The 27,119-nt window shown below is 36.3% G+C and overlaps 1 protein-coding gene across 1 annotated transcript; it reads right to left on the bottom strand.

The window, feature by feature from the left end:
• Positions 1–18,041: 18,041 nt before the first annotated feature.
• LOC120123624 (heat shock protein 90-1-like) lies at positions 18,042–21,158 on the bottom strand. The gene is made up of 3 exons (XM_039142472.1): positions 20,933–21,158; positions 19,984–20,125; positions 18,042–19,897 (listed from the first exon to the last, which is right to left on the bottom strand). The coding sequence occupies exons 1-3, from the start codon at positions 21,071–21,073 to the stop codon at positions 18,063–18,065; spliced, it is 2,118 nt and encodes a 705-aa protein (XP_038998403.1). The 5' UTR covers positions 21,074–21,158; the 3' UTR covers positions 18,042–18,062.
• Between the last annotated feature and the right edge of the window lie 5,961 nt (positions 21,159–27,119).

Raw genomic sequence — 27,119 nt, 5'->3', positions numbered from 1 at the left:
TATGATAATTTGAATAATACTACATGAAATACTTTAAGTATATGGCATGTGAGTATATGTTTTATATGAATAAATGATAATTTGAATAATGCTATGTTAAATGCTATGAGTAAATGTTCTACGTAAGATGTTCTATGTGAATAAATGCTATGTGAATATGTGATAAGAGACCTTAGTTTAGGTGGAATTATTATACGCGAAATGTGATATATGGGAATAAAAGACCTCTTGAATAATAAATGTGACCTAATTATATGGAATAAGCCCAAAGTATATTTTATGAGAATTAGGGGTATAGTTGGCATGCCAAGAGTCGAGGGTTCTATGTGGTCCATCGTGACAAAACTATGTGGTCCTTCAGGACAAACCTATGTGGTCCTTCGACACAAATATGTGGTACTTCGGTGCAAATTATGTGAGCAGTGGTGACTGCATTAGTGCACAGCCTTAATGTACTCACATACCTTGAGTTCTCAGTGATATACTTTGGGCTAATAAAACACACTTGATATAATTTGAACAATGAATAGCAGTATAAAAATGTTAATGAAATATCTATTGGTTTTATACGAAATGTTTCAAAGCATTGTATAAGTAGGTATCAAAGGTATATAAATTAATCAATGAGTAATGGTGTATGTTATATGTTATGAACAACATGTTGTTATAGTAGTTCATGATTCTTTTATACACATTTATGTAACTATTTTATTATGTTATTATACTCAGTATTGCCTCACTAAGTCATAGACTTAGTGTGTGATTGTTTTCACACGTAGGTTCAGAGGCATCAGCATATAAGAAAGGGCAAGACAACATAGCTCTGAAGGATATCAGATCAGAGTAAACTAAAAAGTATGTGATTTGATTGTCAGCATGTATGAAAATGTGTAAGTAATAGATGCTCTGATATGTTTGTAACTATGTTTTGTAAAGTTTTGTTTTCCTTATAAAGTTTTCGTTGCATTTTAAATGAGTCAAAGTGTTTTAAAAGTAAATGTGACACCTCAGAGTCGTATCTGGGTCGAGTACGGGTCGGGGGTATTACAGTCTATCTGTCTGAGGATGAAAGGCGGTGTCGAATTGTAGTTTAGTACCCAAAGTTCCATGTAGGGATTTTCATAATCGAAAGGTGAAACGTAGATCTCTGTCAGATATAATCGAGATATAAACTCCATGAAACCTCACAATCTCGCGGATATACACCTTTGTCAATCTCTCCAACGTGAAATCCATACGAACCAGAAGAAAATGAGCAGACTTGGTCAATCAGTCCACTATAACCTATACTGTATCATGCCTAAATCTCGTCATCGGTAGATTGGTTACGAAGTCCATTGTCACTCTCTCCAATTTTCACTGTAAAATCTAAATCGACTACAGTAATCCTGAGGGAACCTGATGTTTTTCCTTGATTTGTTGGCACACCAAGCACTTAACATCAAATTTTGGCCCTCTTGGCTGAAGAGTACGATTGTCTAATAGTTTCAGGTGCTCTATAACTCCTCGGATCCCTGTCCATGGCTAGACACCTATCCCGACCTCTGGGACTGAGAAAAGCAAGGTCTCTACGATCCTCGAGAGACAACTGCCTTATCCTGTTAGGTCAGCTCACCAAACACTCTCAGTGGGTCGACTGGTAAGTGAGTGAGAATGTCAATGTGGAGGCCATCTTTAAACTTCATACAGTGGTACTCCTCAATGGATACCAACTCGGGTGCGTAGCGGCTCAATCTCAGGAACTCACTCTTATACTCGTAGACCGAAAGATCTCACTGTGTCAGCTATACAAACATGTCTCTCAGATCATCAGCGTGGGTCTCACCTATATACTTTCCCTTGAAAACAGACAGAAAAAGCTTCCATGTCGGACGCTCGGGCTCTAGTGCCATCTGTACTGTCTCCTGCCAGTCAATCGTATCACCCTTCAGTATGGCGATGATGTACTTAAGGTTACCCTTGGGGGTAAGGTGAAGTTATCGTGGCTACAGGATCATCCTCATCTGATTTAAAGAAGTTTGTGGTATTGTAGCGGTGAAGTCACTTGACGGGGGACTCCTAAGGAGATACAACAAGTGGAGCAGGTGACGCAGGTGCTACGAGTACTATTGGAATGGCTCTAACTATGTACCACAATGTATGAGTGAGGTCATGAAAGAATGTCGCCTCATCTATGCTTGCCTCTTCCGGGAAACCTATGTCTACAGAGTCTGGAACGAACTCGTCCCTTGTGTCCCCAATTAATGAGGCATGGATCTCCTCGCGTCCCTCCTGATTGTGGGTGGGATTGTCAGCCATAATCTACGATTTACAAGAAGAGAAATGAGTCAATATCGTAACTTTCAAATATTTTAATTACGTTTGATACTTTAGAGGCATGTACCTCACAAATACTTAACGATTCTAACTTGTGGGTCCTACAAAAGACTAAACCTAATGCTCTGATACCACTAAATATAACACCCTAATTTGGTCCGACTCGAAAGCCGATGGATTATGATGTCACACAGAGTTACCTAAGTGACCAACCATTTTTTTGAAAATATTTATTCAAAAGCAAAATAATATATCATCCAAATACCATATGCGAACAAAATAATAATAGTTTAAATATGGGGGAGCTCCTAACATAAGTCTCCAAATACGAAAAAAAACAAAAGACAGAGTTACGACTCAAATACACATAAGGGTCTATGATAATACATGCCCACTAAATACTCGTTACATACTCTGAAGGGATCAAGTCTGTAAAGCTTTGAAATTGGCGACGTGCTCCTCGAACTAGAACCTAAGAACCTGGAAGGGAAACACATTTCGTACGCTGAGCTCAAAAGCTCAGTGCCACATAAATAACCCTACTATTCTACTTGCATTCAACATATGAACACGATACAATATGGTCTTGAATGATTATAAAACACTCAATCAAACAAGTAAGTATCACAGTGTACTTCGGAGTCACTTAGCCTCACGGAACTCACACCTTTCTTTACTTACTATAACACTTAAAGAAGACACGGGTTACATAGCATCAATGTCACCCTAAACATTGGGTCAAGCCTGGGTCATCAAGCGTTGGTACTTAACCTAACTAGTCTACTCCTCTACAGTACTCGGGACATGTTCGGGTCACATAGCATTGGCACATCATCCAACTAGCAATTAAAGTGCCCAAGCACTTTGGAACTTAGGTGTCCTCATCTTTTTCCCGAGCATCAAATAAAGGAATAAGTCTTATGGAATCTTACATCGTTAAGATCTTATGTTATCACCCATTTGGTTATGGTTCTCTTATAATTTTATGAAAACATAACACTTAGTTTCCCTTGGGTCCCTCAAGTCATTTTTCATAAATTGTAGTCTCATCTTACCCAAATCTGACCGATGGTATCGATATTGATCCTTCAATATAGATACACATGACTTAGTCTCGATACCGTATGGGAGTCTCAAAAATGAAAATGGCTATTAGAATCTGGGTCTCGATACCAAACAAGTCGATCTCGAGACCGTGGCCCTAGTATCGATACCACTGAACGAGTATCAATATTGATTCCTAGAAAACCATGAGTTTGCCCAAAAATTAAAGAACAGTCTCGATATTGTTCTTCCAGTATTGAGACCAAACCTATAGAACACACTGTTTTATCACGAAAAAGCCTAATTTTATCTTAAAACCCATTATCATGCTTTGAATCCCCACCTAAGTGCACGCAAAGGTTATTACACACAACATGCATCAAAGCTTCATATTTTGAATTACAAACAATAGAGGAAGGTTAAAAATGTGTTACCTTTCACTTAGAAGTTGTAAAAGCAACCCCAAGCTCACTCGAGAGTCTCTTTTCCTTTGTATTGTCCTTTAGAGATTTTTCCCACTTCCCTCACTAAAATAAGTAAATGCAAGGGAGTTATTAGCTCTCTTAAAAGTTTAAAATGTTAGAAGTGAGGTTTCTAAGGTTTAGAAACTTCTAGAGTTTTCCCTAAGCTCTAGAACTCAAATCCCTGTTTAAACCCAACATTGGCCACCATGGCCAAACCTCAAGGTTGAGATCTCATTTTGAAGGTCTTGAGAAGATGATTCTAAAACTTACATTCTTAATTTTGGACATGGATAAGCACCAACAAGTTCCAACCTTTATATTCTTACTACTAAAGAAGAAAAGAACAAGAAAGGAAGAAGAATACAAGATAATGGTGAAGAAAAATATAGGTGCAAAAACTTTTCCAAAATAGTGATATGTTTGATTCAAACTTTAAAAGTACACTTTTTTAAACCTTATTGGGCTCAAGCCCAATTCAAAACAATTATAACTTAGTCCAAAACTCATATATGGCTTCCTTAGGCCAATTAAAACTCATTTAGGTTTACCCAAAACTACTAACCTAGAAATCGGGGCGTTACTATGTGCTTTATAAAGGATCTTATCACCTAGTTGTTGGTTTTCCGTCACACACAAATGCCCTCAAAAGTATATCACGCTCTCGTCGCACAACTCATAACGTAGGGCCTATCATCAGAGAACTTGCTCAATTTGAGCCTTCAATTGATCGTCTGAGCCTTGCAATATCTTAATTGCACCCACTAACACGGGTTCAACTCTCAACTCAGCTAAAAGAAAACCTGAATTAGTCAAACTCATAGGCGCTAGCAAAGCTCACAACTCTACCATGATCTTTCTACTCAAAGCATCTGCAACAACATTCGTTTTTCTCGGATGATAATCGATCATACAATCATAGTCCTTTTAAAGTTCTACCCATATTCGTTGCCTCAAGTTCAAATCCTTCTGACTAAGCATATACTTAAATCTCTTGTGATCTATGAAGATGTGACACTTCTCCCTAAAAAATAATGTCTCCAAATCTTTAATGCAAAAACCACCGCGACAAGATCCAAATAATGAGTAGGATATTTCACTCGTGAGGTTTGAGCTGTGTAGACGCATACACCACTACTTTCCCCTCTTACATCAAAATGCACCCTAAGCAATTTAGTAGTACATCACTAAATACGGTGAAGTTTTTTCCCGATTCTGGTTGGGTCAAAACAGGGGCTTGAGTTAGAATTTCCTTCAACTGTTCAAAATTCTCTTGGCACTTCTCATTCCATACGAATATAACTCCCTTTTGAAGTAACTTGGTCAATGGTGCTACAATCGTTGAGAATCCTTTGATAAAACTATGATAGTACCCTGTGAAGCCTAAGAATCTACGCACCTTGGTGATATTCTTAGGCGGTTCCAACTTTAACATTGCCTTAATCTTCTGGAGATATACATGGATTCCATAGAATGATACTACGTGACCCAAAAATGTAACTTCGGTCAACTAGAATTCAGACTTTCCAAACTTGGCATATAATTGACATTATCTAAGTGTTTATAAAATGATACGGAGGTGCTGATCATGCTCTTTCTCGGACTATGAGTACGTAAGAATATTATCAATGAAGAACACCACAAACTAATATAGATAGGATAGAAAAAATGGTTCATCAAATCCGTGAATGTCGTCGAGGCATTGGTGAGTCCAAATGGTATTGCGAGAAACTCATAATGGTCGTACCTCATCGTGAAAGTGGTTTTCATAATGTCTGCATCCTTAACTTTCAAATGGTAATGCCCTGATTGATAACCCCGTAAAAAGGTTGTATTTATGCCTTTTTACTTAGGTTATTGTTTGTTTAAAATCCCATTTCATTGCATTTAGTTGCATTTAGGGTCATATAATTACATGTGGTGGTAAATTCTTGTTGCAACATTAATTTATTGAAAACCAATGCTGCTGAGGGAAAGGTCTTGCTCTTTTGGTATTATGTATGTGAGGAAAGTTTGAGAAGATATGGTCGATGTAGCATTCAGGAGAAAAAAATGGCACATCAAATGATGGATGGTTTCTATAGCATGCTAGAGAGAAACTCGTCATAGCAAAAGATGAAAAGCATATTATAGAGCAGAAAAGCCAAAATAGCAAATATATATATATGTCAAGTTGTCCATACACACGTTACTCACTGCCCTTGCTACAAGTTTTTGGGACCATATGACAGCCTAGCCTCTCATTCACATGAAGAGAAAGATACCTAGGGTACAAAGGGAATTTTGGCACAAAACCTTAGGGATTCTCTTAGTTAAATAGATAAGGATACCTCATTTTTAGGGAGCTTTTGGAGAGTGATTTAACCAAAGATGCAGTATCTCATCAACCTTCCATTTTCTTATTAATTTCCTCATTTTTTTGGTGTCCTCCATAGTCGAGCTTTGAAGGGGTAACGGCTAGGACCTTGAGAGAGTCTAGCTTGCTAAGGCGATCTATTGCTATAGAGCTAAGTATCACAACAACAACTCATTAAGAATGTTCTTCTCCTTGTGATTTTATTTTTTATCTTATTTGGGCTTGAACGTAACTCGAATTATCTTGGATGAACTTAGCCACACCATGAACTAATTTATTTGGTGTTGAATTTGTTTTGGTTGATTTTATTTTGTGTTAATGGACGGTTTGATATTTTTATGTTTAAATGTTGTTTTTCTCACTGTTTTTACTTTATGTGCCATATCATTGTAAGAGATTTTGAGAGATTACCGTGTGTTGTAGTGTAATATGCTTAGTTTTGTAAGTTATTTTGAGAGATTTCCATTTTCTTAGTAAATATACCTAGTATCGAGAGAGCTAGGTTAGATCTACGTAAGGAAATGAGCCAAACCAAGATAGAGAGGTTCTAACTTGCCTTAGAGATAATGAGAGGGTTTCATTCGACTAAAAGGAATATGACTTAGTTGATAGGCTAGTGTTGCAATTTACATTGAGAGGTATTGTCGTAGCATTAGTTTTATCAGGTTCCTTGCTTGAGAGAGTTTAGGAGCATTTTCAGCAAATCTTGCCAGATAACATACTCATAAATGCATAAACCCTTCATAGCACATAATATAGTTTCCATAGCAAATCCATGACAATTGGCCCTAGAGAAGCATGATTGTGTGAAGTTTTCAAGTCTTATTTTATTCTTCGAAGTTCAATTTATTTTTGCTTCAGCATGCTTTTATAATTTACTTTAACTTTTGCATTAGCATACTTTTACAATTTTATTAAACTTTTGCCACATCTTTTTTTTCTAACTTTTTATATCACATTAATTATACTTAGATAATTTAGAATAATGCATTAACTTGGAAATCCCTCCCAATCCCTGTGGAGATGATACTCACTCACTACGATATTACTTGCATTAATTGTGTATACTTGCACATAATTACATGCCACGACACACTATATTTACAGGCGATCAAGTTGTTGGCACCATTGTAGAGGTTTTGCATTTGGTGATTTTAAGTTTAGTTACCGTACTATGTTATTTCTTCTTTTTTGTATAAATTTACTTGTTATTTTTATTATTTTTTTCAGGCATTATGTTACCGCATGACTCGTAGAGGATCTGAGGAACCATTATTTTCTTTGATACTTAAAATAAAACAACTTTTTCGGCAAATAAAACATGTTCAAAGTGCTGAAAGACCCATTTACGAAGTTCAAATTCAAGTGGAAGATCCTGCATATCTAAATGTTGTAGTAAATCTCAGTAATGGAGTTATAGCTCATCCACGTATAATTAGAGACCACCTAGCTCCCAATTTGGATGATCTCAACCCTGGAATTGTATCTCCCAAGATTTAAGAAGCCCAATTTTAGCTAAAATTGGTGATGTTCACCATATTGGACTTGATTGGAAAGTTTGGTGGTCTGCCTCATGAAGATGCAAGGCAACATATTTGTGTCTTCTTAGAAGTTTGTTATTCGTTTCGGCAGCAAGGTGTGGATGAGGATGTGATGAAATTAAATTTATTCTATACTCCTTGAGAGATTGACCAAGGGCATGACTTAGTGGAGTATTTTCTGGCTCAATAAAATGATGGTCAAACTTGCGCAAAAAAAAGTTTGCTACAACATAATCCACCCAACATGAACTCCTAACTGAGGAATGCTATTACTTCCTTTCGTCAAGCTGATGTCGAGCATATGTACGAGTTTTGGGATAGATACAAGGGACTACTTCGTAAGTGCACGAACCATGGATTCCATGTTGGACAAAAGTTGTTATGATCTACCATGGTGTGAATGCTCCAACGAGGATAATGCTAAATTTTGGGGAAAATGGTACTCTACTAGACAAGTCACCTAAAGAAGCATTTGATATCCTTGATAGGATAGTGAATAATGACTATTAATTCTATTCTTCAAGGCTAGGAACAGGGAGAAAAACTCAAGAGACATTTAAGTTGGATGCTAAAGATTCTATCTTAGCTCAGTTATCGACCATTACCAACATGTTGTAGAATCTCCAATGTCCTAATGAAATGAAGGAAGTCAAGGGGGCAAGTTCTGCTTAGGGCTGTAAATGAGACGAGACAGATCGCGAGCTACTCGAGATTGACTCGATCAAAGCTCGATAAATACTCGGATCGAATGGACTTGACTCGAGCTCGAGCTCGACTCGAGTTCTTAACGAGCCGAAACGAGCTACTCGATATTCGACTCAAAAAGCTCGTGAGCAGCTCGAAAATATAATATATTAAGATTTTATTTTTTAGAAATAAATTATTAATAATATTAATATTTATGTATTGATTTTTTTATAAAAAAATACAGTAAGATTTCTTGTATTTAAGGTTCATGTTCGAGTTTGAGTTTGAGGCTTCAATCGAGTTAAGTTTAATAATTTTTTTTCATTTCGAGCCTTTTCGAGCTGCTCACGAGCTTCAGTTTAGGATTTCGAGTTCGAGTCGAACTTGAAAATTTTAAGCTCGTGAGTTTTTGAGTCGAGTCGAGCTTCATTTCAAAGTTTTCGAGTCGAGTCGAGCTCAGCAATACTCAAGCTCGACTCGGCTCGTTTACACCCCTAGTTTTGCTTATGTTTTTTTCATAGGAAATATCATGGGAATGAGTTCCCTGACAATCCTGAGTCTACCAACTACGTGGAAAATTTCAATCAAGGCAACAATAACCCCTACTTGAATACCTACAACCCACAAGTCTACCATCTACTTTCATTGGGATAACCCCTACCTCTTCAAAGAATTTATTGATTAAATGATTAAAAGATGCTTCAACAAAGAAAAAAATGAGATCATATTCCACTGTCATTCAGCTTCATGTGGAGAGCACTTTGGAGGAGAGAAAACAACCAAAGAGGTCCTACATTTTGGGTTCTATTGGCATACACTCCTCAAGGATACCCAAGATTTCTATAAATCTTGTGATAAATGACAAGGTATGAAAAACAGACATAGAAGACATGAAATGCCCAAGCAAAACATACTGAAGGTGGAACTATTACATGTGTGGGGCATTTTGGTCTATATTGGTGCTCCAATCGAACGCGAAAAAATGAACATATCAATTCAGGATGTTTTTCAGTTTGCATCCCTTCAACTCTCTTTAATTTCTGCTATAGAATTTTTTTATGTGTTTGTTTATTTGTTTTTCTTTACTTAATTTCTTTATTGTTGAATTTTAATATTATTTTTTCTAGTAGAATAGATTCCTAAGCATGTTTGCCAAGGACAAAGCCCTCATGGATGCTACACCCACTTAGGAAGTTGACTCATTTTTTGTTTCCACAAATGATGACATTGTTGATGATGTTCACCCTCTTGCACAATTACCACAACAAATTGCAATACCTCTGACCAAGCATCACTTGAAGAGGACAGTCGACCATGTTTGAACTTCTTCACCTGACGAGTCTAATGAAGATATGCCATCACCCACCAAAATCGAATATGACTAGCCTATTACCACACAAAAGAAGAAGCACATCAAGTATATGTTGCACAAGTCTATCCCACCACTATAATAGATGGGAGCCAAGGTACCTTGCATTGCATTTCATCTAGCTTATTTTTAATTTAGTTCTCATGCAGTGAGGACACTAAATCCTTCAAGCTTGGGGGAGGTAGTGTTCATAGTTAGGCATTTACATTGATAGTGTTAGCAAAATTTTTGTTATGACATTAGTTAGGTAAAGTTAGTTTTTGTTGAAATAAATTAAGGATACCCGATGATGATAAAAAAATGTCCATTGTTGTAATTGAATGTATATGATTATTAAGATTGATAGGACCAAATTTAGAGCTTAATTCTTCGTGAACTTTTGATACATTATTGTATGTTTTCTATGCTTAAGGACCTTATAATTTTTTTATGAAAGAACTCTTATATACTACAACATAACTTGATGATTAATGAACTTAATTGATAAATGCTTAACTAAACTCCCTTATGTATATAAATTTTGTTGAATTACGAATAAATGCTTCGACATAATTGTATAGGGACACTCCTCTTTACTACAATATTGCATGGATACTGCATTTCAATAAATGGAAGTTGTAGCATACGAGTGTATAAAAGTAGTCATAGAATGACTCTGCCTGACTAGCTCAGGGATGGAATGTTTACTCCAATTCATCTAGAGTGTCGGATGGTAGTTATGATAGACAGACTCCCCTCGTAACAGTACAAAAAATAATTTATGGAAATGGGAGTAAATGTGTCCTTAATGGGTAAAAAATGTTAAAGCATAATATGGAACTTGCCTAGAAATTTTCTAACTTCGTTAAGCATAGACTAGATAGAATCACACACACACACATACAAAGGGTCTTATTCTAGGGAAACATTCTTAATATCTTAACTTGTCTAGAATATTGAAGCCAATTATTTTTTAGGTCTGAAATTTTATTCCAAACATTATTACCTTGACTAAACTTCTGACATAGCATTATTTTCAGCTGGTCATTATCCATTGCTTGAGGACAAGTAATAGCTTAAGTTTGGGGGTGTGATAACCCTAAAAACATCTGTATTTTGTGCCTTTTTACTTAGGTTTTTGTTGTTTAAAAACCTATTTCATTGTATTTAGGGTCATATAATTGCATGTGGTGGTAAAGTCTTGCTGCAACATTTATTTGTTGAAAATCGATGTTACTGAGGGAAAGGTCTTGATCTTTTGGTGTTGTGTATGTGAGGAAATTTTAAGGAGAATATATGACTAATGTATCGTTCGGGAGAAAGAAGTGTCACAACAAATTAGGGATGGTTTCTGTAGCATGCTAGAGAAAAATTCACTGTAGTGAAAGAAGGACATCATATTCTAGAGCAGAAAAGACAAAATAGCAAAAAATATCTTTGCCCAGTTTTCCAATTACACGTGACTCACTTCCCTTGCTGCAATTTTTGTGACCACATGACAGCCTATCCTCCCATTCACATGAAGGAAATGATACCTAGGGTACAAAGCAAATTTTGGCACAAAATCCTAGGACTTCCCTTAGTATAAATAGATGAGAATGCATCATTTTTAGGGAGATTTTGGAGAGTGATTTAAGCAAGGAGGAAGCAACTTATCAACCTTCCATTTTTCTCCTTTTTCTTGGTGTCCTCCACGGTCGAGCTTTGAAGGGATAGCGCCCAAGACCTTGAGAGAGCTAGCTTGCTAAGGCGGTTCATGGTTGTGGAGCTAAGTGTAACATAAGCATCTCATTGGGAGTGTTCTTCTCCTTGTGTTTTTATTTTCTTATTTTATTTGGGCTTGTACTTAACTTGAATGATCTTGGATGAACTTAGCCATGCCATGAACTAATTTATTTGGCATTGGATTTGTTTTGGTTGATTTTTTGTGTTAATGGATGGTTTGATATTTTTATGTTTAAATGATGTTTTGTTCACTATTTTTACTTTATACGCCATAGAATTTTAAGGCTTTTGAGAGATTGTCGAGTGTTGTAGTATAATATGCTTAGTCTTGTAAGAGCTTTTGAGAGATTGTCATTATATAAGTATAGATACCTTGTATCGAAAGAGTTAGGTTAGATCTACGTGAGCCAGGGAGCCAAACCAGGATGAGGAGGTTCTAACCCACCTTAGAGATAATGAGAGGGTTTCATTCTACTAAAAGGGATATGACTTAGTCGATATGCTAGTGTTGCAGTTCATGCTAAGAGGTATTGTTGCATCATTAGTTTTATCAGGTTCCTTGCTTGAGAGAATTTAGGAGCATTTTCAACAAATTTTGTCGGACAACATACTCATATAAGCATAAACCATTCGTAGCACATAATATAGTTTCCATAGCACATAATATAGTTTCCATAGCAAATCCATGACATTTACCCATAGAGATGATTATGTGAGGTTTCCATGTCTTATTTCATTCTCTGAAGTTCAATTTATTTTCTCTTCAGCATACTTTTATAATTTACTTTAACTTTTGCCTCAGAATACTTTTACAATTTCATTAAACTTTTTCCATAACTTTTTTTCTAACTTTTTCATACCACATTAACTAAGATAATTTAGAATAGTACATTAATATAACTTGGAAATCCCTTCAATCCCTGTGGAGGCAATACTCACTCACTACTATATTACTTGCATCGATTATGTATACTTGCACACAATTATGTGCCACAACACAATATATTTACACGTGATCATTGACCTTAAGTTTGTCATGGAGAACACACATGCTCCCTTAAGTTGGTCGACCATATCATCTATCTAAAGGAGAGAGTAACAATTCATGATGGTCAACTTATTTAGTCACCGGTAGTCGATGCACAACCTCATCAACCCATATTTCTTCTTGATAAAAAAACATGCACTCTCCAAGGTGAAACGTTCAGTTGAATGAAATCCCTTTCAAATAACTTTTGAATCTGGTTCTTTAACTCTTTCAACTCCATCAGTGCCGTGCGATAGGGTGCAGTGAACACCAGATTTGAACATGGAAAAAGCTCTATGCTGAATTCGACCTCACGGTCAGGTGGTAACCCCAGTAACTCTTCCAGAAACACATAATAAAACTCTCGTATGGTACGAATATCCTCAAGTGTAGGAACAAAGACTTGCGTAGCCATAACATGAGCCAAGAAGACTTCACACCCCTAACTCAACAATCTCTGAGCCCTAATTACATTAAAAACTTTGGTAGTGCAACACAATCTCTCACTGGTCATCACAACCTTAATCTCATCATCTTTGCAAAGTTTACTCCATCTCAATTTACACCTCAAACTTGTGTCATGCTCAATAAGCCAGTTTATTCCTAATATTATATCGAACTCCCAAAATGGCAGCTCTATCAAATCGACTAATAATACTTCACCTTGATTCTCTACAGGACATCGACGGTGAAACTTGTTAACCAAAACGTCTAATCCTCATGGACTAGACACTCTGACCCCCCATATTTAAATCCTCAACCATGATATTTCTATCTCGGACTAGCTCGTAACAAACATAACAATGAGTGGGACCCATATATACCAATACATTAATAGAAATGGAAAAATTGTGACTATATCTGATATCACATCAGTAGCATCTCACTCATACTGGGCTTGCACTGCACACCAATGCGAGGCTACTCTGGGCTCTGACCAAATCCTAATCTGGTGATAACTCTGTTGTACTTCCCTGAAGAGACTCTGCCACCCCTAGAGAACCCTCGACCTCGCTGGATGAATGGTGCAGATCTCTACAAAAATGCAAGGGCTGAACTCTGAGCTCGAGAACAGTCTCTGATAAAATGATCCAATGACCTACAGCCGAAGCAACATTCAATCACTCGGTAACACTCTCTGAGGCGCATCCTTCCACAGGTCGAGCACATTAGATGAATTGGTGTCCACTGAGACCTACTGGTACTCGAACCATCACCTGACGAAAAGGGTCTCCTTTAGGAGCCAGATCTATCTCCACAATCCAAACTATGATTTACTCCCTTCGACGACCTTGATAGTTGTCTCCCTAAACTCTAGGGGTCCTTACCCCACTTAGTTGATGATTGAGATGGCCTAGCAGACCCTGGAGCCCTCCGACTCTGACCCACCAAGTCACTCGCCACCTGAGCCTTCTTTTACAAAATTCACTAGACTATTTTTACCTGACGGATTAGTTCTACGAAGACACGAGGGGGATCAGTTGCCAAGTGAGTCAAAATATCCAAGTGGAGGCACTCCTTGAACCTTCTACAATGGTGAGCCTCTATAGAACGAGATCTGGCACATATTTTCTCAACTTGAGAAACTCTTTCTCGTACTCAAATACGGTCTGATCACCTTATATCAGATGCAGAAAATGGTCACGTAAATCATCAGTGTAGGCCTCTCCTATGTACTTCTTCGTGAACTCTATCAAGAAGAAATCCTAAGTGAGTCTCTCTGGCTTCATTTCTCTCCTATAATCGATCGTGTCACTCTTCAGAAGGGAAATGATGCACTCAAGCTTGCCCTCAATAGTGAGGTGAAGCTGAAGAAGAGTACAAAATGTCTCTCTAAGCCACTAATTTACAGAGATGTCAGGTTACGAAAAAGGTCACCTCATCGACTACTACGTCCACCGGAACCTCATACTCTGAGTCTATGGCATAATCGTTGCCAAAATCCCCAAAAAAGAAGGTGCGAGTCTCCTCTTGACCATCATAACTAGGAACATCATCATCGACCATAATCTAAATCATCAATTAGAAAGGAAAGAGAGGCCACTATCACCATTACATAAACTTAAGTATTCTTGATACTCTAGGGACATGTATTCACAAAGACACTAACTTTGACCCGCTGATCCTAGGAACGACTAAACCTGGACGCTCCAATAGCACTAAATGTAACACCCTAATCTAGTCCAACCCAAAGATCCATGGACTATGACACCACACAAAACTGCCAAGATGGTCAACCCAAAAATTTCTTTTCAAAATTTTCATAACATCAAAACATTCATTATAGCATAGTTGGAATCATGTTCAAAGTTTACAAAAAAATGAGTCTCCCAAAATATATACAAAATACATCCATTGATTTTAAAACAAAATAGAGTTATGACTCGAATAATACAAGGTTCATATAAAATACATATCCTCTAAATATACTCAAGATATACTCTACAAATCATTTGGTCTGGAATGTACTGATGCAATAGGCTCCTCAATGACCCCCTACTGACCTGGGCACATAAACACATTCTATACGCCGAGCTCACAAGCTCAGTGCCACAAAATAACTATGCAATACTACATACATTCATTACATGAACATGTCAGTGTGCAAAGCCATAAACATGTAAAGTATTCAGACAAACATGAGATAGGCCAAGTGATGTGGTCGGAGGAATTTATGTGCATCTCGGATAACATACTAACTTATTTAGAACTTGATAACTTTAGGGTGAGAACCGATATTTATGTGCATCAGAACTTATAACCCTTAGTCTATCTCAAATGCTCGAGAAGTCGTGTGAGGACCGAAATTTTACTTACATCAGAAACTCAGATCCCAAACCTATTTGAGCATAAAGTACGATTCAAAATTTTACATGTATCGGATATGTACCAAAATGATCCAGAATTTTACTTTCACCGGATGAGTACCAATTCAGAAAATATCTGGATATTTCATAATAGAGGACAATCGTCATAATGCTAGAGTAACTTGGGTTTCATGGTCGTTTCCTGAGCATCACACGTAGGCAAATCTTATGTCATCCTAACTTGCTTGCTTTCTAGGTGAGAATTTAGTTAACTTGATTGTTTTCACTTATATCAAATACTTAAAGCTTATATGGACATAAACACCTAAGCTCAAACCCCGAAACCAAATAAACAAAATTGCCAAAAATATCAATGATGGTATCGATATTATGGTTGCAGTATTGATATCGACCCTTGGGTATCAATACTTCTCTTGAGTATCGATACCAAAAATAGCTTTGATAATTCAAAAAAATATCTCAATATTAATGCTTCTATGGGGATTATTGATACTCTACCCTTGGTATCGATACTCCCATGAGTATCGATACCAAAAATTGCTACTTAGAATCCTAAACTTGCCACCGATATCGGTACTACCCTATGAGTATTGATACAGGACGCTGAGTATCGATACCCCTTGATGGAGTATCGATACTCTCTTTATATTTTTCCATATTTTTTCCTTTCACGAAGAATAGTATTGGTATTGTTCGTCCAATACCGATACTGACGGACTGAAGTGTTATATTTTAAGCACGCAATTTCACCCCAAACTCACTCATTCACTCCCCTAAGACTAACAAAGCTTATTAAAGTCTTATTGGAAGTCTTAAAGATCAAAGGTACCATCTTTCATGCTTAAAAACAACAAATATGAATTTTACCATGGATTTACTCTAGGATGCTTTCATGAATAAAACAAACCATATATGAACATACAATGACCTACATATGGTATGGTCAAGTTAGAATCGTTTTATCTTGTTTCCAAGCTACTGAAAATCGTCCTAAACTCACCCAATGACCAATTTATCTTTGCCTCTTGCTTTGGAACTCTCCCCTTGCTCTTTCACTAATTGAGACATAAGAAATGAGTTACTAACTCATTGAAATGCTTGGAACAAAGTTTAAAACGTTTTCTTACCACTCAAATTCCACAAAACTTGCTAGAACTCAAGGTTCCTTAAAGCCCCACTAGAAGTCGTTTTTGGGTAACTAAGCCATAGCTTACAAAAATGGGTTTAAATGAAAGCTTATGAGGTGTAAGATGTAGTTTTTACCTTAGAATTTACAAAAGATATTTGAATTCCTTAAAAGGACGCACCTTTACTTGGTTCTTCAAGAGGAAATGAGATAGAAGAGGAAATGAGATAGAAGAGTGGGGAAGAATAGGCAAAAATGAATGAAACAGAGGAGAAGGGTGCCAGACGTGAGATCATGTTTGATGAATAGGTTTCGAGTTTGATTCAAATAAATGGGTTAATTATCGACCTAGTCCCTCCTCAATTGATTCATGATTAAAAGCATCTATTTTTAAGCTTGTTGGGCTTATCACAAGCCTAAATTAAATCCATTTGGGTCCAAAGCTTCATATACTAAGGGGAATTTATTCTAAAGCCCATTCGAATAAACCCGAAACTCCTAACCCATATTTTGGGGGCGTTACACTAGTAAACTTTACGATACATAAAATATAGGCATAAAGCTTAATATGATTCTTAACATAAAAAAGGCGAAGATAATTAGTTGCACTAGATCTCTTAAGCAAGATTATGTATTTGAATTCTAATATTTGTGGATAGAGCAAATTGAACTGGGAGGATTGCCCTCACCTCTATAGTATATAATCCAAATTAATCGATCAATAGATTAAATAACAGTGGTTATGAGAAAATATAAAGACAAACTATTTGTAACTCTTAATATTTTTTACCCCAAACCTTTTCTATTGATTAAAATTTTAATCGGTACTGGTTGATATTTTTCATTTCTTTATATACTTGCTTTCATCTTCTCTTTTTTTTTTCATTTATTTCATTTTATTTTGTATATTTCTTTTGTACCTTTGATTTTCTACTTTTTAATTTAATAAGTTTTATTTTTCATCTTCTTACAATAAGTGGATGTTTTTATATGTTAATTTAGCATGTCTTTGTATTACTTTTACAGGGTTTTTTATTCGAGATTGAATTTATCATTATATTTTTAATTTACGACTATTTAATTATTTAATTTAATTTTTAAATGAATTACTTTTCATTAATTGAATTTCATAATTATTCTGAATATGTTGCGCGTCAATTATGTCAAAATTTTTTGTGTACATAATATCATGTTTTTATATGTTTTTGTTTACCTTTTTACACATTTGGAGTCTTTTTTTCTTATTAAACGTTTTGCCATTTTCATTATTTTAGATTGAATTTAACGTTATAGATAAAAATGATATATCTATTATCATATTGAATTATCCTAATTTAACTCTCGAACTGAATTTAAATATACGATTTACGTTCAATAATAACATTCTTATAATATTAAATTCCAAGATAATATTATTTAGCTACAATATAGCACCCGAGTAGATTATGAACCTAAAAAGAAAACCAAGCAAAACTCTATATGGCATGAGACAAACCACTAACGACCCATAAAAAGCTAGACCTAACACGCAACGACGGCGCTTTGCATATACAGATATGCTATCGACCACACATGATTCCAGTGTCCAAGTCCTTTATGCTCCTCAGTCAACCTCTTCCATCTTGCTTTCCTCATTGGCGTCGTCCTCCAAAGACGGCATATCAACATCCTCACCAGCAGTGTCTCCTTCATCAATGCTCAGGCCCAGCTTCAGCATCCTATGGATCCTTCCCGCAAACATGTTGGGATCATCCAAGCTGAAACCAGATGTCAACAGTGCTGTTTCGTACAGTAGCATCACCAAGTCCCTCACCGATTTGTCATTCTTGTCTGCTTCAGCCCTCTTCCTCAGCTCCTCCATTATGCCATTGTCCGGGTTAATTTCCATCGTCTTTTTGCTAGACATGTAAGTACTCATGCTATTGTCTCTCAGAGCTTGAGCTTTCATAATCCTCTCCATGTTGGCCGTCCATCCGTACTCTCCGGTCACCAAGCAGCAAGGAGAGTCCACAATTCTATCGGACACCACCACTTTCTCCACTCTCTCTCCAAGTATCTCTTTGATTGTCCCGCAGAGTTTCTCAAAGGACTTCTTTTTCTCCTCTTTCTTGTTTTTCTCGTCTTCGGTTTCGTCAAGCTTGAGTCCTTCCTTTGTAGCGGACACCAGCTTTTTCCCATCGTATTCCTTCAGTTGCCCGATGCAGTATTCATCGATGGCGTCGACCATGAACAACACTTCGTATCCTCTCTTCTTGAGTTTCTCGATGAATGGCGAGTTCTCGACTGCTTTCTTGCTCTCTCCGGTGATGTAGTAGATATCTTTTTGGCCTTCTTTCATCCTGGTAACATAGTCTTTCAAGCTGGTCATGTTGTCACCACTCTTTGTAGAATAGAATCGAAGCAAGTCGGCAAGCTTACTCCTGTTTTGGCTATCTTCATGGATTCCCAGCTTGATGTTCTTGGAGAAAGCTTCGTAGAACTTGGCGAAATCGTCTTTGTTCTCCGCTATCTCGAAGAACATCTCGATGCATTTCTTCACCAGGTTCTTTTTAATCACCTTAAGAATCTTGTTCTGTTGCAGTGTTTCACGAGAGATGTTCAACGGAAGATCATCAGAGTCCACAACACCTTTGACAAATGAGAGGTACTCGGGAATGAGTTCTTCGCAGTTGTCCATTATAAACACCCTCCTGACATAGAGCTTAATGTTGTTCGGCTTCTTCCTTGTGTCAAACAGATCAAACGGGGCTCTCCTTGGAACAAACAAGATGGCCTTGAATTCAAGCTGCCCCTCAACAGAGAAGTGTTTCACCGCGAGGTGATCCTCCCAATCATTTGTGAGACTCTTGTAGAACGATGCATATTCCTCTCTTGTGATCTCTTCGGGCTTTCTTAACCAAATTGGTTTTTGTTTGTTAATGAGTTGCCACTCATGGGTTACCTCCTTGACCTTCTTCTTTTTCTTGTCTTTGTCTTTGTCCTTGTCTTCATCGACATCCTCCACATCCCCTTCATCTTCCTTCTTTGTTTCATCATCTTCATCATCACTGACCTCCTTTTCGGTTGTTTTCTCAGTCCAAAGGTAAATTGGATAGCTGATGAACTCGGAATGTTTCTTCACCAGATCCTTTGTTCTCCTCTCCTCCAAGTACTCCAACTGATCGTCTTTAAGGAACAGGGTGATCTTGGTACCTCTGCCAAGAGGTTCTCCACTCACATCACGCGAAACGGTGAAAGACCCACCAGCCTGAGATTCCCAGACATATTGATCATCATCATTGTGCTTTGTGGTGACAATCACCTTCTCCGCCACCAAATAAGCAGAGTAAAACCCTACTCCAAATTGACCAATCATGCTGACGTCGGCTCCTGCTTGTAATGCCTCCATGAACTCCTTCGTTCCAGATTTCGCAATGGTTCCCAAATTATTCACCAAATCTGAACAAAAACATTTAGAGAATAGTAAATCCAATTAGAATAGGTAAAAATAGAATTTATTTGAAAAGATTGCTACATTTATATACCTGCTTTGGTCATGCCAATGCCACTGTCCACAATGGTAAGTGTTTTATTAGCTTTGTCTGGGATGATCCTGATAAAGAGCTCCGGCTGAGCATCGAGCTTGCTCTTGTCTGTTAAGCCCTCAAATCTAATCTTATCCAATGCCTATGCATATCCAAAAATCAAAACATGTCAGATTCTTAGATCTAAAATACCAGTTTCCCCACAACCGTCATAAGAGTAGAAAATAAGATATCAAAATCAGAAATCTCTCTGTTCTTTCTCGGTAGCCAAACACACTATAACCAGCAAATACTCAACACAGAAACGTCATCTTGATGTTCAAATATCCACAAAACAATAAAAAAACAATATAAAACAATATATCATAATACTACCCGTAACCAGATAAAGAGCATAGCAAGCTGCCGCTAGAAAGCATTAAAAAACAAATTTAAATGTTAATTTTCATTTTCATTTTTTTTCTTTCAATTTAGTAAAGTAATTAACGGCATATCAATTTCTCCCTAACCGGAAATAGCAAACCGAAAAGAACAGAATATTATAGGTCTAAACCAAAATTCTCTCTGTTCTTTCTCACTCGCCAAACAGACAATATTCAACAAAATACACTCAAACGTCAATTTTTTGTATAAGTATTATCTTTTTGATAACCTGAAACAAAATATTATGGAACTAGCAATATGCTGCGCGAAAACATGATAACCAATACAAACTCCTAACAAATCTTCTTCCACTCTTATTTATTTTCCTCCGCAAACAGACAGATCGTAAAACCATGCCAGCACAGCAAGTAAGTATATCTAGAGCAAATTATGAAATAAAACAAAACTAAACAAACGGCCGCGAGAAAACATGAGAAACAATATAAATCCTCAGAAAATTTCTTTTGTTATTTTTTTTCCTTCCGAGCAAACAAGCAGGAACAGATTAACGAAGAAAAATACGTACATCAGAAGAGTTACTGATAATCTCGCGAAGGAAGATCTCTTTGTTACTGTAGAAAGTGTTGATGATCAAGCTGAGGAGCTGGTTGATCTCCGCTTGGAAAGCGAAGGTCTCCGACTCTGCTCCCATATGCAAGTCCGCCATCGCTGTCTGATATCAAACGATCACCGATATGAAGAAAGAAAGCGAGCGCACAATTGAAGATGCCGTAAATCGATTATTGTTTTTCAAAATTTAGCTTGGATTCGTACTTATAACCAGAGATTGCAAAGGGGTGAAATATATATATAGGGAGAGATGATGAAGTGGAAGGTTTTGGAATCGGTTTTTTGCGCGGGTTCTGGATTTCTCTTTCGTTCTCTTTAAAAAAAAAAGTATTTTCCCTGTTTTACCCCTGCTCCTTAACTGAACAACTGTCGATCCAGAATCTTCTTCGGTGAATTTACTGAAAGAGAAAATCGCCTCAGTGACCAAAAAAAAGTTATAATATACGATTTTAACCAACTTTTTTTGGATTTGCGAAAATGACCAACAAAATCGCAACGCGAAATAAAAATCGCAACGCGATTTAGAAAATCGCAACGTTGAAAAGAAAATCGCAACGGTCAAAAGAAAATCGCAACGCGATATTCCAAGAATCGCAATGCGATTAAGAGAATCGCAACGCGATCTTCCAAGAATCGCAACGCGATTAAGAAAATCGCAACGCGATTCCAAGAATCGCAACGCGATTAAGAAAATGAGTAAATTCTTTCAAAAGCTATTGTATTTGTTTCTTTCTTAAGAATTTTCTCTAAAAAGATAGTATCCGCGCGGACGTGTCGAAGACACGTATTACCACGACCACGACCACGACCACGACCACGACCACGACCACGACCACGACCACGACCACGACCACGACCACGACCCGAGACGAGACGAGACGGCGGCGGCGGCGCGCGAGAGTCCCCCTTGTTCTCTTTCACTCAACAAGGAAATGGGAAATCCAAGCCTTAAATACACTTCCCAATAGTGTTTCCAATACTATGTGGGATTGAGCATTACTCAACACTTCAAAGAAAATATAGCAATTTTTGTAGTATTTTCCCGCTTAATCCATATCTAAAAATATTAAAACATTTTATCAAGAGAATTAAAAGAGTTGTAGATATCTACATTTCAATTCAAACTTGTACATATAGTTTTAATATGATAAAATGTTTTAATATTTTTAAATATGGATTAAGCGGGAAACATGCTACAAAAATTGCTATATTTTCTTTGAAGTGTTGAGTAATGCTCAATCCCACATAGTATTGGAAACACTATTGGGAAGAGTATTTAAGGCTTGGATTTCCCATTTCCTTGTTGAGTGAAAGAGAACAAGGGGGACTCTCGCGCGCCGCCGCCGCCGTCTCGTCTCGTCTCGGGTCGTGGTCGTGGTCGTGGTCGTGGTCGTGGTCGTGGTCGTGGTCGTGGTCGTGGTCGTGGTCGTGGTCGTGGTCGTGGTCGTGGTAATACGTGTCTTCGACACGTCCGCGCGGATACTATCTTTTTAGAGAAAATTCTTAAGAAAGAAACAAATACAATAGCTTTTGAAAGAATTTACTCATTTTCTGAATCGCGTTGCGATTCTTGGAATCGCGTTGCGATTTTCTTAATCGCGTTGCGATTTTCTAAATCGCGTTGCGATTCTTGGAATCGCGTTGCGATTTTCTGAATCGCGTTGCGATTCTTGGAAGATCGCGTTGCGATTCTCTTAATCGCATTGCGATTCTTGGAATATCGCGTTGCGATTTTCTTTTGACCGTTGCGATTTTCTTTTCAACGTTGCGATTTTCTAAATCGCGTTGCGATTTTTATTTCGCGTTGCGATTTTGTTGGTCATTTTCGCAAATCCAAAAAAAGTTGGTTAAAATCGTATATTATAAGGCATTTTTGGTCACTGAGGCGATTTTCTCTTACTGAAATGGTATAAACGGCACCGTTTTGTGTTTGCTACTTAGGTAATCGACCTATTTCTCATTTAAGACAGAACGGGTAAAAATATCTTTGGGTAAATTACTCATTTAGCACCTAAATTATCAGTTTTAATCCGTTTTAGACTTCCACTTCTCTCATTTTCTTCCAAAGAGCATATATGACTTTCTGAAGCAAACCGAAATTTCACGGCCTAGCAAGGAATTGACCCGCCAACGAATGCCTCCAAATATTGATGCCCTCATACAGAACCTCGACAGGGGGATGAACAGAAATAGAGCCCTCTGTAACACCGGGGGAAGAAATCAAGTGTAATGTGCCTTCTGGACCTCGAAAAGCTTTTTCCAACCTATGCAAAACAGCACTAGAACCCCCCAAACAACACCCCCAAACAAAATCGAAGAAAGAAATCGAAGAATGGAGAAGGAAGTCCCTAGGAAAGAAAGACCCACTAACTTACGCCCAGAGCATTCCCCCACTAGTTACAACCATGGTTATCAAAATCGGATCGGATCAGTCGGTTCAACCGGTTGAACCGTGAACCGGTGACATGTCCAGTCCGGTTATCTCATAAAACCGGTCTGGCAATGAACCGGTTGAAAACCGGTAAAATCGGGATGAACCGGCTGAAAACCGATAAAACCGGTTTGAACCACCGATTCACTTTTTTTCTTTTAAAAAAAATTAAACCAAACAACGTCGTTTGTTCAACGAGCCAAGTCAAATTCGAGTATTGTTGAGTTCGACTCGAACTCGAAAACTTTAAAAGTAAGCTCAACTTGACTCAAAAACTCACGAGTTAAAAATTATCAAGTTCAACTCGAACTCGAAATATAATATTAAAACTTGAACTCGAAAAGGCTCGAACTCAAAAAAAATTTAGAAGTTCGATTGAAGCCTAAAATTTGAGCTCAATTGAAACGAAAGAATAGTTCTCTCTGTGCTCACCAAAAGGTTACATTATTTTAAATGTCAAATTACCTCTATTATTTATAGAAGTAAGTTGGATGCTCTTCTATGTTTCTTAGCCATGTGGGATTGTTTTGTTCTCATATTTTTACTCTTTAAACTTTAGGGATGCTCTTCTATGTTTCTTAGCCATGCGGGACTGTTTTAAAAAAAATAAATCAAATGACATCATTTGTTATGATTTTTAAGCCCCAATTTTTTTTTTGATTATAGTTATATAATTATATTTATTATTTAATATGTTTTACCTTAAATATTATGTTATAGTTGATTTGAATCATTTTGTTTCACTTGATTTTATGGTTTTTAATTTATATATGTTATGACTTGTGATATTTTTATACCTTTTAATATTGTAAACTTAAAAAAAGTGTTACATATATATTAATATTGCTTTGAATATTATGTAAAATTAAAAAAATATTATTTTATATAAAATCCGGTTCAACCGCAGTTGAACCCGATTGAACCAGTGAACCAATACCTTCACCGGTTCAATGTCCGGTCCGGTTTTAAAAATATTGGTTACAACTAAAAACGACTCCGACACTTTAAATCTTAAATAATATCGCTTTTCACGAATAGATGCATAAAATATTTTTTTGACTCATTCCAGTGTTTAGTGTTACAAACATTATTATTTTAGGTGTCCAGACCATCAACAGCGTTAATTTCATCCATTAAATGACACGTGTTGGATTAAAATCTATAATTATGGGCACATATTTATAATGTATATTGTTATTATTAAATATGACATAAATTAAGTGTCAAATTATATTATAAAGTCATACGGTTTTAAAAGTGTCATGGAAATAAAAGTGTAGATACTATTAAAATTGTATTTATAATTCGATGAGGGACAAAGTTATAAGTATAGACAATAATAGATTCTTAAATCAGCTATATAAAGGAGTTATGTTTCCCAAAAAATAGATAATCTCGTATTTATTCTTATCCCCATCAGATAGTTTATACTCAAGAGAATTATATCTTATTAGAAGATCACAACCAAAGAATGTAACACCCTAAATTATGGGCTAGTAGTTTCGAGTTTACCCGAAAGGTAAGTAGACCTCGTGAAATTCATAAGTAAAGTTGTTAGCTTAATTGGGTTTGGATTTGGACCCAATTAGCCACAAAAAATGGGATTTTAAATTGTAAAAAAAGAAAAGACTAATTGTGCAATTTCCCATTTTGTAAAGATAGGGGTTTATATCTTATCATATTTCTCTTCTCTTCATTTCTTCTTCTTCATTTCCTCTTCTTCATTTCTTCTTCCTTCATATTCTCTAAGTAGCCATAGCTCCAAGGTAACGTCTTAAACCTTTTTCTTGTTTCATTTTCGTTCTTAATCCCCTTGCAACAAAGTTTTAAAGAATCAAATTCTTGGTTTAATCCTAGCTAAAGAAAATTAGGGGTTTTTGTAATATCCTGAAATCAGGGTTAGTGACAAAAATGTGAATTTTTAAAATTTAGGGATCAATTTAGGAAAAATTGAAATTTCAAGAATTTTAATATGAATATTTCATTATTGGATGAAAGGGTAAATATGAAATGATTATAAGGGCATTATTGTAATATTAGCTTAAAAGATATTTTCTCCCTTTTATAAAAATGAAACACGTGGGTTTGGAGAGTTATATGGAACTCTTTTTTTTCTTCTTTCTTTATTCTTCCTGTGTGTTCATGATTAAGCCTCAAAAGTGAGTTTTAATTTTGATGGTTAATTCTTGAATATTTGAGTTGTGTTTTATTCTTTGAGTGTTATATAAGCTTAAAGAAAGCTTATATAAGCTTAAAGAAAGCTTATATAAGCTTAAAGAAAGCTTATATAAGCTTAAAACACCAAAAGGAGAGAATTAAAAAGGATATTTGATTAAGGGTTGAGAAATGAACTTTTGTTATGGAAAGGTTTTTGAAGTTCTAAAGATGGATTTCACTTGTCAAATGGTTAATTAAGAAGTTAGAGATGATAGAATTGAATTAGAACACATGTAAAAATTAGATGCAATTCTTTGATTCAAGAACTATGGTGAATTATGTGAGATGATGAAGTGTTATAGTGTTATAAGAAGGTTTATACATGTATAGATAAGTTTTAAGGCATAAGGAGGGGTTAATAAGTAAAATTTGAGGTTAAAGTAAGAATTTTCAGGCTTAAAATGTCATTTTTGGGTTGTATGCATCGATACACTCTCAAATAAATAAACATCGAGTATAGTTGGTGCATCGATACATGAGGAGTGCATCGATGCATCCCCTTAAAATGGAAACATCGAATGTAAATTGTGTATCGATGCATGGTAGTGCATCGATGCACCTGTTAAAGAATGCATCGATGCACTTCAATGGAAAATGAAATAAATCGTTATTCAGTCTATGAAATGATAGATTAAAAGTATATTAATTGGATACTGATAGCATATATATATATATGATTGTGTAGACATCGATCGAAAGTAAAGTTTAGATAGGTTGACAGAGTAAGATACGCAACGGAAATAAGAGTTTAAGAGGGTTCATTGAGACCAGGTGAGTACATGATAGTAAGTGTACGTTATGTTAAGGAATTAAGACTTGCGATGAGTCTAATTCCGATATTATATAATATAAGTATTAAAGCAAAAACATGTAGTGATATGGTGTTAGATGTATGGTATATGAATAAATGTATATGTTTAATTGTTGAATGTATTTTTATGTGTGAACTATGTAAATGCCTGTATTATGATAATAGGTCATGTAATCATGAAATATATGATAAAATATATATGAAAATAATATGACTCATATGTGCTTCTATTAGAATGTTATATGATATATTAGTAGAATAAGATAGATTAGATATTGATAATAAGACATAAGATTATATGCATATGTAATATATGTTAAAAGATAAGAAATAATATGTTATATGCATATGAGAAAAAGGTATATGTGATGTGACCATGTGTGAAAAGGATGAATAATGTGAATTTCATGGAAAATGCTACGTGAAAGTAAACTGCGTGACTATGTGATCATATGAAATGTGATAAAGAGCTATGTGAAAGAATTATGTGATATGAATATATGAATGTGTAATGAGGTAAAAGATAATGCCCATGTCATGTGTTATGAGAGCTATAGGTATAGTTGGCATGCCAAGAGTCGAGGGTCTACGCGGTCCTTCGGGACATAGTGGTCATTCGGGACATATGTGTTATATGTGGTCTTTCGGGACATCTACATGGTTCTTCGGGACAAATTCTACGCG

Source organism: Hibiscus syriacus, unplaced genomic scaffold (genome assembly GCF_006381635.1).
Source record: "Hibiscus syriacus cultivar Baekdansim isolate YM2019G1 unplaced genomic scaffold, ASM638163v2 tig00110402_pilon, whole genome shotgun sequence".
Classification (NCBI taxonomy): domain Eukaryota; kingdom Viridiplantae; phylum Streptophyta; class Magnoliopsida; order Malvales; family Malvaceae; genus Hibiscus; species Hibiscus syriacus.
This window is presented reverse-complemented; position numbering and strand designations above follow the sequence as displayed.